The sequence below is a fragment of the Cibotium barometz genome, chromosome 20 (genome assembly GCF_041138505.1).
Source record: "Cibotium barometz isolate CiBa-2024 chromosome 20, ASM4113850v1, whole genome shotgun sequence".
Lineage (NCBI taxonomy): Eukaryota > Viridiplantae > Streptophyta > Polypodiopsida > Cyatheales > Cibotiaceae > Cibotium > Cibotium barometz.
This window is the reverse complement of record NC_141065.1, coordinates 33,908,768-33,921,706: the sequence shown is the minus strand read 5'-3', so window position 1 is coordinate 33,921,706 and position 12,939 is coordinate 33,908,768. Positions and strand designations below refer to the sequence as shown.

The 12,939-nt window shown below is 46.5% G+C and overlaps 1 protein-coding gene across 1 annotated transcript in view; it reads right to left on the bottom strand.

The window, feature by feature from the left end:
- LOC147627804 (K(+) efflux antiporter 2, chloroplastic-like) overlaps positions 1-12,097 on the bottom strand; it is a 77,859-nt gene extending 65,762 nt beyond the window's left edge. The window contains exons 1-2 of the mRNA XM_086814775.1: positions 9,653-12,097; positions 9,320-9,488 (exon numbers count right to left, since the gene is read on the bottom strand). Coding sequence (XP_086670901.1) covers positions 9,320-9,488; positions 9,653-11,637 — 2,154 coding nt within the window. The 5' untranslated portion in view covers positions 11,638-12,097. The remainder of the gene's footprint in view (positions 1-9,319; positions 9,489-9,652) is intronic.
- Positions 12,098-12,939: the final 842 nt, after the last annotated feature.

The window sequence follows — 12,939 nt, the reverse complement described above, 5'->3', positions numbered from 1 at the left end:
GGCCACGCGTACACCACATGTGGTCACAGCGGCAAGATACACATAGCGACAGGCCGGCAAAGCAAGAGGCAGCCGTTACCCACACGGCCGACAGCAAGCAACAAACATCAGGCAACACTAGTGTCTCCAAAGGAGACGAAAGAAATGGACGCCTTCCTTTATTATATATAACCTTTTCTGCAAGCTTGTAAATGAGATATGGGATAAAAGAGAGCTGCGTGGCAGCGTGTGGTGAGCCACGGGAGAAGAAGAAGAACAAGAACAAGAAGAACAAGAACAAGAAGAAGAGGAGAGAGGAGGAGGAGGAGAAAAGAAGAAGAAGAGGAAAGAAGAAGAAGAGAGAGAAAAAGAAGAGGAGAAGAAGAAGAAGAAGAAGAGGAAAGAAGGAGAAGAAGAAGAAGAAGAAGAGAGAGAAAAAGAAGAAGAAGAAGAGAAAGAAGAAGAAGAAGAGAAAGAAGAAGAAGAAGAAGAAGACGAAGAAGAAGAAGAGAGGAGGAGAAGACAGTATCTTGGTGCAACACACAATTTGCTCGTCTATGCATTAGTAAAAATACTTAAACTTTTCGAGACCAAGGGTGACCTGTCAGAATACGCAGCGGAGATAAGGACCAGATCTAGGAACACGAGCAAAAAACGCATGCAGAAAAACAGCACAAGAGAGAGATAGATGTAGGCGTGTAACTCTGCTCTGATATACACAAGAAGATCCCGGTATGATACAAATGTGGTATGGGGGCTGGGGGCCTATTTATATGCCCCCACATCAGCAGTCGGCCAGCAGCATGCAGGCAGCCGACTGGACACAAGAAGCCTCACGACTGGATAAACACAGTCGGCCAGCATCAAGATGGGTCGGCCAGCAGCAGAAGAGTCCCACGACTCATGAGGTGCAGTCAGCTATCTCACAGATGCAGTCGGCCAGGCTCAGGGTCCTCCTGCCACTACAGGGCTGCCTCCCAAGCCACTACAGGGCTGCCTCCCAAGCCACAGAAAAAATGGAAAAAATAAGGGAAAAATGCGGAGAGTGGGGAAAAATGATAAAACACCTCATAAGGGCGGGCACACCCACAACAAAGGCCCTGGTGCATAAATCTAGACAGGAGATGACTTCTAACACCCCCTCTCAGCTCCTGGCTGTGAAACCAACCACAGGGCGCTGGGGTGCCGCCTGAGCAAGTCCTGAGAGAGCGACTTTGTGAAGAGGTCCACCGTACTGTCCTCCGTCGAACAGAACTCTAGCAGGATGTCATCAGCAACGATCTGTTCACGAACAAAGTGCCTCTGGATGACCATGGGTTCCTCCAGTGGAAGCCCAAACCTGCAATGTAACCTCTGCAGCCTCACCACCTCACAAGCAGCATCACAAACAGCCCAGTACTCTGCCTCTGTCCGCGACAAGGCAAAGGATGACTGTCTCTTACTGCTCCAAAAACCTGCTCCTGGGCCTGAAGTAGATCCCCTCGTGTCCGTATCTCCTCCCCAAACCAAGTCACTCCAATCGTGGAGTCGGACTCCATCCAACAATCCCCCTCCTGTGTACAAGAGTCCATGATCCTTCGCATGCCGCAGAAACCACAGGAAACGCAATCCTGCCTCCCAAAGAGTCCTCTGTAACCATGAGCTCAACTGCCTCATCAGGAAGCTCCCGTCCAATCTGGTGTCCATCAACCAGATCCATGAACCATACAGCTTCTGAGTCAAAAAGGCATCACACCGCTCACAAGGATCAACACATGTTACGGTGCACAAACAAGTCCTGGAAACTTGATGAAACCTGTCAACCACCCCCTCTGAATCCGGAACCACAAAGCCTGGAGAAACCACCTCCTTCTGCAAGTAAGCACCTGCCACCTGCCTGGCTTTCCGAAAGGTCCCCGTGGAAAGAACATCCTCAACTACTGGAGGTTCTTTGTCCCGAACACTACGAGACATCAGAGCATAAGTGACCTGTTCAGTTTTCTCTGACTCACGAACACAAGAACTACCAACATCAATACTGGAAAGTTCCTGCCAACTGCTGCCATCTACTCGCAAGCTATCCACCGTCTGGTCCCGGAAAGCCCGCACCTGCAGCATATCCACACTTAAGTGGCCATTACCAGACTGCCACTCATCACAAGCCTGAGGACCTGGGAGAGAGAGTGCTGAAAGCCTGTAAACTCCATTCTCCACTCCGCCTTCCCAAACCACCTGGCCTGTTGCTTTGTCCCGGAGAGCAACAAAATGCTCATCAAACTCCACCCGTACGCCAGTCTTGTAAACCTGATGCACTGACAACAGATGAAAACCAAGTGCCGGAACATACAACACCTGGGAGGAATGCTTCCCCCCTCTGCCATCGGGAACTATCTCCATCCTGCCCTCACTGTGAACTGGGATAGTGGATGTATCACGAGTAAGAATATGACCAGAAAGCCTGCAGAGATCCTGTAAACCGGAACGGGAAGGAGTCATGTGCCTGGAAGCACCACTATCTAGAATCCACTCCCGAGTATCCGTTGCGGGGAGAGTCCTCCAATCTCCTCCCTGCCTGAAGAAAATGAAACATCGGTGTCCATCACCTCCAGGTGCACAAAAGCCGGAGTCTTTATGATTGCTGCTGCGGAATCTTCATCCTTCTCGGTCTTCCGCTTGGGACACTGCCTCCAGTAGTGGCCTTTCTCGCCACAATCATTACAGGTCCTCTCTGCCTTTAGTTTCTCGCCACAATCATTACAGGCCCTCTCTGCCTTTAGTTTCTCGCGGTCAATAACGGACTTCTTCTCAGAAGACTTCTCCGACGAAGCCTTCCCTTTGCCCGTGTTACGGCCTTTCGACCGTTGGCCAGTTAAGGCCTCCGAACCTCCACCCTGAGGAGGGTTCGTGAATCGTTCCTCCTGGTCCAAGACCATGGGCACAAGCTCCTCCCACGTGATGGTGCTGAGCCTGCCACTGGTAATCAAAGATGAGTAAAATGCTGAGTACGAAGAGGGCAAGTGCGACAGCAACGTTATGGCCATGTCCTCTGACGATATCTCCTTCCCAGCCTGAAGAACTTCCTCCTGAAGAGCCTGCAACTTGTTAATATGCTCCCGCATCGTCGACGACTTTGCAGGGTTCATAACCCGCATCTGTACTTCCAAGGAAATCCTCTTCATGGGCGATACCCTGTTGTAAAGTGAGGCCAAATGCTGCCATATACCTCTGGCCAGCGTCATATGCTTTACATGATTGATTACCTATGGTGTGCAGTTGAGGAAAATAAACGAACGGACCCTGGCGTTGAGACGATCCCACATGTGTGTCTGAGCCTCTCGGTCCTTTCGAGTCGATGGTAACTCCCCTTCCTCAACGTCCGGCCGTGGAACGCCAACAATGACGAAATCAGCGAGGTCGTAAGACTCCAGAACAGATTCCATCATAACCTTCCATATGCCGTAGTTGCTCCCGTCCAACTGACGGTCCACCGGGAACGTGGGGAGTGTCGGGATCTTCACACGTCTCTCGGCCATCTCAAACAGATCTGCCATTGCGGGGATGTACTCTGAAAAGGGTGGGTCGGTGGGAACAAAGAAGAACTAATACCTGCAAGTGGCTGTTCAGCAAATCAGCCCGCCTTCCTCTTGCTTCTCCTCTTCCCGAACAGTCCCAAACAGTCCACCAATCAGCCACAAAACAGTCCCCCTCTTGCTCACACAAATCCCAAGAACTATCTAGAGCCTAGGGCTATGATACCATGTCAGAATACGCAGCGGAGATAAGGACCAGATCTGGGAACACGAGCAAAAAACGCATGCAAAAAAAACAGCACAAGAGAGAGATAGATGTAGGCGTGTAACTCTGCTCTGATATACACAAGAAGATCCCGGTATGATACAAATGTGGTATGGGGGCTGGGGGCCTATTTATATGCCCCCACATCAGCAGTCGGTCAGCAGCATGCAGGCAGCCGACTGGACACAAGAAGCCTCACGACTGGATAAACACAATCGGCCAGCATCAAGATGGGTTGGCCAGCAGCAGAAGAGTCCCACGACTCATGAGGTGCAGTCGGCTATCTCACAGATGCAGTTGGCCAGGCTCAGGGTCCTCTTGCCACTACAGGGCTACCTCCCAAGCCACAGAAAAAATGGGAAAAATAAGGGAAAAATGCGGAGAGTGGGGAAAAATGATAAAACACCTCATAAGGGCGGACACACCCACAACAAAGGCCCTGGTGTATAAATCTAGACAGGAGATGACTTCTAACATGACCATCATCATATGGTATCTTTAGTAAACGGTCATGAATAAATCGTTTGGATTTAATGATTTTAGATGTGCCATTAGTTATGTAGGGATTTACGATTTCATCTAGTGCCAGATGGAGGCATTAGGCGCAAAATCAGAGACCAGCTTGCTGCATACAGGTCCTTTCGTGGTGCTTTTGGTTGTGCGGATGCACAGGAGGATAGGTTAAAGGTTGGGGCTGCTTTGTGGTGGGAAGACTATGGTTCAGATGGGCTTGAGCTGCAACACTTGGCTATCCGCATTCTCAACCAAGCTGTAAGCTCCTCTTGTTTGGAGCAGCTTTGGAGTTCTTACAACCATATTGCATCAAAGAAGAGGAACCGCCTTGGTGTAGAAAAGGCCAATGATCTTGTCTTTGTAAGCGCAAACTTGCGAATGCTTTGCAAGGGTGCGACTGCAAAGGCAGATCCCTTTACTCAGTGGGAGATGGAGTAGGAGGAGGGAAATGAGCAGGTGGAGACACAACAAAGCCCAGAGGACGATGCCACTACCTTTCAGACTGGTCATGTAGGCAACCATGATCATGACGCCAATACTTCTCACGCTCCACCCTCCGATTGAGCATTGCAGGCTCTATGATTTATCATTTAGCTATGTTTCATTGTTTTTACTTTTGAGTCTTGACTCGGCACTTTATGTGCATTGTAGACACTAGTCTTTTGTTATTTGATAGTGATCATCATTCCATGCTTATATATTGGTTTGAACTTTGTCAGTGTACTTATTAGCGCCTGTTCAGTGTTTGCGCCACATATTGTACATTTAAAGTGATGCCTTGAAAGTTCAAAGTGTAAAAACATAAATGTTATTTTATTAAGTGTGCTTTGTCGTCAATAAATTGTATATTCCGTCCCCCCGTCCCCGTTCCCTGCCTTTTGCCGTTTCCCGTCCCCGTCCCCGCTCCCCTTCCCATGTGACTATGGCCGGGTCACCATGCTTCAAACGAGGTGAATTCTTTAACATTTAGCTCTCCATCCTCTCCCTCTTTGAGATCACTCTTTCGGATGAGATAGGAGAGTCCTAACTCCCTTGGCTTCTTGCTCACTTCACGAGCCATGGACTCAAAAGGTCATATCCACCATAGCATCAGCTTTCTTTGCTTCAATGACACTTTGTACATGAGGATCTTTGTGCAAAAATTTCAGATCTTGCTCCTTTGCCTGCAAAAGCTTCTTCATGTGTTCCAATTCAACCCTCAATGCATCAGGCTCATCCTCATGCATAGGCTCTTTTCCACGGGACGTCTGTCCCAACAAATCATTGTCATAAACCCTCTCAAGGAGCTTGTGCCTTCCTTGCAATGCATCAAAATCTCGCGAGGCACTTGATTGGCCCCTTGAATCTGGCACTTCCAAAGGATTGCCTTGGCTGTCCATTGGGTCAAGTGTCTATGTGATTGCTTCTGATTTCAAAACATCGTGGCCCCTCTTGAAAAAGAAAGACGACCAAGCTCTGATACCAATACAACTGCTCTCCACGGGAGACCAACCACAGTCGGAAAACAAATGCACAAACTTAGTTCACTTAACCTTGATAATCAATGAACAACATAAGCATCCACAAATCTGAAAATGACAATACCCAACTTGACACCACCACTAGGGCCGGAAAGGGCCAACCTCCCCCTCAATACAAAATGTATTTCTTGGAGTATTTAATGATTACAAGTTTCACGGACCTGAGAGCCAGATTTTCCAAAGCATGGAGTGAATACAAATACCAAAACAGTGTATGTGTCGGTGAAGAATTCCGTTGAAGAAGACCAATCTCGAGCAATCCTCACCTTTCCTGGATTGAACACTTGCACAATACTAGTGTTCCGAGACCGTGCACGAACAGGCACTCTCGTACTGACGCCTGGCAAAGTACTCAACCATGGTGATAGGATAGCCAGTTCTCCTAGAGAAACACTCTCAGCTTCACTCCCGGTTTCTGGTCCCGTCTTCTAGCATCTTGACTCTTGCATCCTCAAGAGTTCCATTGGTAAGAAGAAAGAGTAATAGAACTATTTCACAAGAACTCCTCCAATTGCTACTCCTTCAAAGTACTGGTTTCAAATGATGTGTTTGCTGGAGAATCTTTAGCAAGTCCCACACTAGATTGAATGGTTCACCACCCACTTGTGCAGCCCCGTGAGTGTGTAAGAGTGGATGAAAATAATGATCTGTTGTTTCACTCTGTATGCAGCTCTTACCCTGTGGAAAAGAGAGGATGTCATAACCAGCAGTTCCCTCTCCTCTATGTCACAACCCTTGGTTCAGTATGCCGAATGAGACATAGTGAAAGATTCGAGAGCTTTCACTGCAATCCACTGTGTGAGAGGAGAATCGGTTGCTTTAGTCCACCGGATAAGAGAAGTCGGGTTTGCTGCAGTCCACCAGTGATGAAAAGAGGAGTCGGATTCACTTCAGTACGCCGGGTGAGCGAGGAGAGATTCCCTTCCATGCGCCGGGTGAGAGAGAAAAGAGATTCGCTTCGACTGCCAGAAGAGAGAGAGAGAGAGTTGGCAAAAGTTCTTTCCTCCACACCTTCTTCTATGTGGCCCCCATCTAGTATATTTACGTGTGTGATCTTCATGGCAAGTACACGACTTTCTTCAAATGAATTTTTGGCACCCACACTTATTATTGCCCATGGCTAATATTTTTAATGAATGTGAACACATAGCCTTATAAATACAAAGGTTAGCATAATTTAAAAATTATAACCTTAGAAAATGGGTTAAAAAGAATACTTACCACTTGTTCACATGCCACACCAACGCATAAACAGACAGGCACACCCATGGTACACTAGAGGGCATCCCCGTCCAGTGCATTGGCACGACATAACAAGCAATCACACGAAAACAAATCCAACATATAAAGATGGATGCACATGCACATGTAATGGATGAAATCTACCTGTCATGAAACTTGTACAAGACATTCTACTTGGGCACGAATCTAGCGCGACAGGATGTGAAAACCCTGGCCTTCCTATGGAGTGACAGTCCCATAGGCAAGACGTAGTACAAACACAGGTCCTTCCATGGAGTGACAGTCCCATAGGCAAGACGCAGTACAAACACAGGTCCTTCCATGGACTGACAGTCCCATGGACAAGACACCGTCATGGCCATACACGGGTGACACGATACAAGCTCCCGTCCATATGACACGATCTTAGTCACACACGGGTGGCACGAGACTGTCTCCCGCCCATGTGACACAAAGTAACTGGCCCTTTCACATAAGACACCGGCCTGGCCTCCTGTGAACATGGCACAAATCTGGCCGCTCTATGGAGTGACAGTCCCATAGAAGTGGCACCAGAAATGGAGATGGACCAAATGACAACTAGAGCTGCCTAGGGCAGCAAGCGGAGCGCTGCAAGCAGGGAGGAGTGTAACCAGCGAACATCTTCGAGGGCGGCGGCATGCTCAGTGGTGATGCATTAGGTGATGAACAAGCTCTGATACCATGTACGGATTACACGGTGGTCACAAGTTGTGCACAAGGTGAGTGAGACAGATATGAGAGAGAGAGAGAAAGAGAGAGAGATTGCGACTGTAGAGAGAGAAGATATGACAAAGCTCGGGTGAGAGAAAGTATTGCACGACTCAATTATGGTTGGTTGATCGATTGATGATGAAACCCTTCACGAGTACATGCTTTTGTAGGCTAGTCGCCTTATCTTTTGATATGGCACACTTTACCCTATCCTTTATACTGAAGACACATGGTACCCTTTATCCTATCCTCTAATAAGAGGGTGTTCACACACACTGAGCCCCGAATCCTAACAACTGCCCGGTCACAGCTGGCAACATGTACCCATATTCTTCCTACTACTGCCTACCTGGCGCACCTGCTGCTCTGCTGTCCCACAAACGAACAGGCTCATCAAACACAAAGCTGCTTATGACACCTATCAATCTTTGTAAAAGTACAGGTATGGTACAATAATGCCACCTGCACCAAGATAAGAAATGTATGCATTTGAATAACTCTCCTCCCTAAAGTAATGGGGAATATGCCTTACAGACAGAAATTTGTGCATTTGACATCTTCTCCTACTTGAATGAATGGCAAAAACCTCCTGCTGAAAATCCCCCAATGAAGAATTGAGAATTGCAGGTCCAGTTGTTCCCTGGAACTTGGTCAAGCTGTGTGCAGTTCAATGCTTGGATTTGCTAAACATAATCCACTATGATACTAAAGGTTCTACCTAATCCGCCATTAAATGGTGCTTCGTTGCAGCTCACATGGAACACATCATGCATCATCCAGCTCAGCAGACTTGGCCAAGCTGTGTACAGTTCCATGCTTACAGGCGTGAAGGATAATCTACTTTGGAGCTAAGAATCTTCTTGATCCACAATTAAATGGGGCTTCCTTGCAACCACATGAAACGTGTGATACATGGTCAAGCTAAGCAGCATGTGAATCAAGATGCCAAAACCTTCCACAAATTTGATGTCAACCCTGTGCTTATTGGCTTGCTTGGCATACACCAATTAAGTTAGTGATCAAAACTTCAGCCTTTCTGACTCCATAATCTCTTGAGCAAGTCTATTATGCTATTGGCTTAGGGCACAATGATGTCAGCTAAAAAAAGGGGAACTGCTTCCAGATGCTGCTCGTAGCCAATACTCAAAAATGGCGTACACGCAACCAGCCAGTCAAGCTGTGCATTGAACTTGAGCTCAATTTACAGTATCCTTAGCTCTTGGATTCCATCCCAGCTTTTGGTTGAACATTGCAAGGCTCTTACACCTGTGCTGCGTGCATGAAGCCGACCCACAGAGCCAAAAAATTCCACTTTTGCAAATGTACCAAGATCTGAAACCAAGTGAACTATGTCCCAGAGCATGAAATTTGTAACCAAGAGATCAAAAACCTCTTGTAAACAAGCCACCTATACTTAAACAACAGACAAGATTTCTGTCATGAATAAGAATGTGTGTTATTGAGTGTTCTCTTCATTTGTATTAAAGGCATAGGAGCATGTCTTAATTGTTTTCCAAAATCAATGAAGTAGCAGACTCTGATATGAGATGAAAAACTACCTCCTGATGTGGAATCTTTTCGAGAACCCTCTGCACCCTTTTTGGAAGCTTCCGCAACTCCCTCATGAGCGGCTTCGCAGTAGTGGTAACCTCTTCAAAACTAGCAACAAACTCTGTGCGTTCAGCTAGCTGTGCTTGATTTTCCATCCTATTCTTCAAATATAGGCTCCTGAATTCAATCAGTATGTTAAAACAGCCATACAGGGTGGACAAAAAGAAGGCAGGTTGATGCCACACATGTTACCAGGTTGAAGCCAAGCTCTTCAGGGTAAGATATCCAAGGAAAGCTCGTATTGATTGATAACTAGAGGAGAGAAAACCTGGCAAACTTACCCTCCGCAAAGTAACAGCAGGCCAACAGACACCTTCAAAAAATGCTGTTTCATTCCACGGAAAACAGTGGTGGGAGAGAACTCTGCTTCGTCGTCATTAAAAGAGAAAAATGAAGCAGAAAAGAAACGAGAAGATCTCTTTGTGGATGACTTGGGAACTCCAGCAGGAGGAGCCTCTTTCACGTTCTCCTTCTTTTGCTGGTGTGTCATCTTAGGCTTATCAAGCTCGGTCTCCTGCAAAACACTTATTTCTACTTTCAAAGTTTCAGATGCCTTTTTCCCAACCTCATCAGTGACCTCTGCAACTTCAAAAGATGTAGAGGCAGTCGTTTTTTGTTCCAACTCTAGTCCTCTTTGCTCAGAGCCAAGGTTGTCAAGACCATCACTGCTATGAACAATTTCTCTCATAACTGACTTGTCAAAGCCAAATCCTTCAGGTAATGTTTCATATACAGGTGTATTCATATTTCCTTTACCTGACTCATCTACTGCAATCCCACCCAAATCGACCACTTGTGTACTTGCCAAAGTTGCATTAGATTGTGCTGCCTCAAGTGCAAGTTTTTCTCCCTTCTGGAGGGCTATCTCAGCAATGCATACCCTCTGTGCTGCTTCAACTTCTAAAGCAACAGCCTGCTCAGCTAAGGACATTACTTGAGCAACTTCCTCGTCTGCTTCCACAGCAACTGCTCTTGCCAACTTCGCAGCTTCTGTCATTCCCAAAGCCTCTTTTTGAAGCTCTGACTTTAAGCTCCTAATCCGTAGAAGATCCGCCTCGTACTGTGCAAGGGCAAGCCCCCGAGCCATCAGCTCTGCCTCAGCTGCACTTAGTTCTTCTTCTTCCTTCGGCAATATAGATGTTCCCTCTGGTGAGTTACCCTTGACATTCTCTGCATCACTAGTGTCGTTCAAAGCTTTAATGCCAACTTGCATCGAAGCACCTTCGCCCATATTATCTGCCCCCTCTTCAGAAGTGATCAGCTGCTGACCCTTCAGTCTTTCTTGTGCCTCCAACAACGCCTTTTCAGCATGACTGACTTGTGCCTCTGCTTCTGCTAACAGAGCTCTTGCCTTCAGAAGAAGCTCTTCTGCCCCAGATTCTTCATTTGAGACCTTGTCAACCATGGCCATCGCATTCTCAGCCTTCAATTCGGCATCAGTAGCCTCATCGCGTAGCGCAATTGCTCTTTCTGCAATAGCTTGGGCATCTTCTTCAACTTTAGAGCTATTTGATCTGGCTGTTTCCAACTCTCCCAGTGCAGATTGAAGCATTCCCCTGAGATGCTCAAGAGAAAGCATTTTGCCCTCCTCCTTTTCACTCCCATCGATCTGCACACTACTTTCTGTAGCACTGATTCTATCGGCTCCATTGCCAGTCTCTGCCAGAAGACTATCTCCATCACCAACAGATGATCCACAGTGTCCATTCTTCCCTCCCAAGCTTTCCGCAAAACCAAGAGTCTCCATGTCAATGCCATCACCAGGCTCGCATGCAACCACCGTAAGAGTGCCACGCTTTCTCTTGCCAATATTGGAAGGAATCTGATTCAACAAATGTCTTTCCACTACTCTGACTGGAGATAAGCTATGATTTAGATGTTTCTCCATTGTTTCTGGAACAGATAAGTTATGGTGATAATCAAAGCAAACCCGGAGGCCATGAAAGATCTCCAAATGCTTTCCATGTCTACCTTGAAACCCTAAACCTAATCCTGACCCTAGAACATGTTTGGAAAAAGGTCTTCGTCCTCCTACTACTCGGGATAATCGGGGGCTTCTTCTGTGCCTTGGAGAGGATTTGTTGGCAATATTAAATGAAGCGGACGTGCATGATTCGGCAGAAAGACGAAGAAATGGCCATGTGGGAGAGACATAGTGAGGAAGGGGTGTCGGTTTACCTCGCCATTCTTTCGAAAACTCGGCTTGCAGCAGCGATGGTGGCCCGTTGGAGGCTCTGAAAGCACTGATGTCTCCAAGCATCGCCATCACCGTGGAGCCTACACGAGCTCAGAAAATGCCATAACCTCTGAACCTTTCCTCTGTGTAGCCTTTGTTTTTCCTGCCTCTGCTCTATATTTCAACGGTCTCAATATCCCGCTTGGTGTAGATAGCAGTACTCTTTCGCTGTAGCTATGGCACCATTGCTGTAGCGAAGATTGTAACAACAGCAAGACGTACTCAGTATGGCAGAAGATCCCTTTGCTTTTGACCGATCAACAAACAGTGCACTCAGTGTGGCAATGCCTATGCAACCTAATTAAGCTAAGCTCGTCCTCTAAGCTAGTGACACGCAAAGGGATCACACGCTACATACCTACATAGCATCCATGGCATATGCCAGGCTCCAGCCTTTGCACCTCTCTAAATGGGCCCAGGAGTGCAAACACTTACTAGGACGACAGGTCATCCAATCGACCTCACATTTTGACAAGTTACAAGAGTGTGTAGTTTTGAACCACGCCTCAAGCAATGCCAAGAAATTGCCCCCCATTTGCATCTGGCCATCATCCAATTGAAGACTTCATAGGCGATCTAACAATTCCAGGGATAGAGACTTGCACAAGTATTTCAATTTGCAGAATGTCTTATTGAAGGTAAATTGTGTTTTGGAGTATAGCAATTGTCCTCTCTTGTGTATAGTTTAGTCACAGATGAAGAAAAGTAACCAACTTCTGTTTGTATAGAGACTTGCACAAGTATTTCAATTTGCTGAATGTCTCATTGAAGGTAAATTGTGTTTTGGAGTAAAGCAATTGTCCTCTCTTTTGTGCAGTTTAGTCACGGTCGAAGAAAAGCAGCCAACTTCTTTTTGTGAAGTTCTTGTGTTGTAAAAAAATCATACATCCATATTGATCCAAAAGCATACGACATACTAATTGAACTTGAAGAAATGCACCAATCAATCCAAAAAGCATACACTATACCAATTAAGAAGAATATGTACACGAGTATGAAAAAGGAAGAAAACATTGTACCAATCCATGAGAAAAGGGTATGCATACTGACCTACATAGAAAAGAGGGCACGTACCGATCTATCAAAAGAAGGCTATGTATGTCCAAGAAGAAAGAGTGTGCATACGTGTGTTGGTCAATCAAGGGAAGAGTATGACAATAGAAGAAGGGTGTGTCAATTGATAGGGAAGGCATACACATGTCAATTGATCTAAAGAAGCAGGTGTGTCAATTGATAGGGAAGGCATACACATGTCAATTGATCTAAAGAAGCATGTGTGCATTAGTCGATCAAGGGAAGAATATGTTAGTAGAGGAACTAAGGGAACAGTAT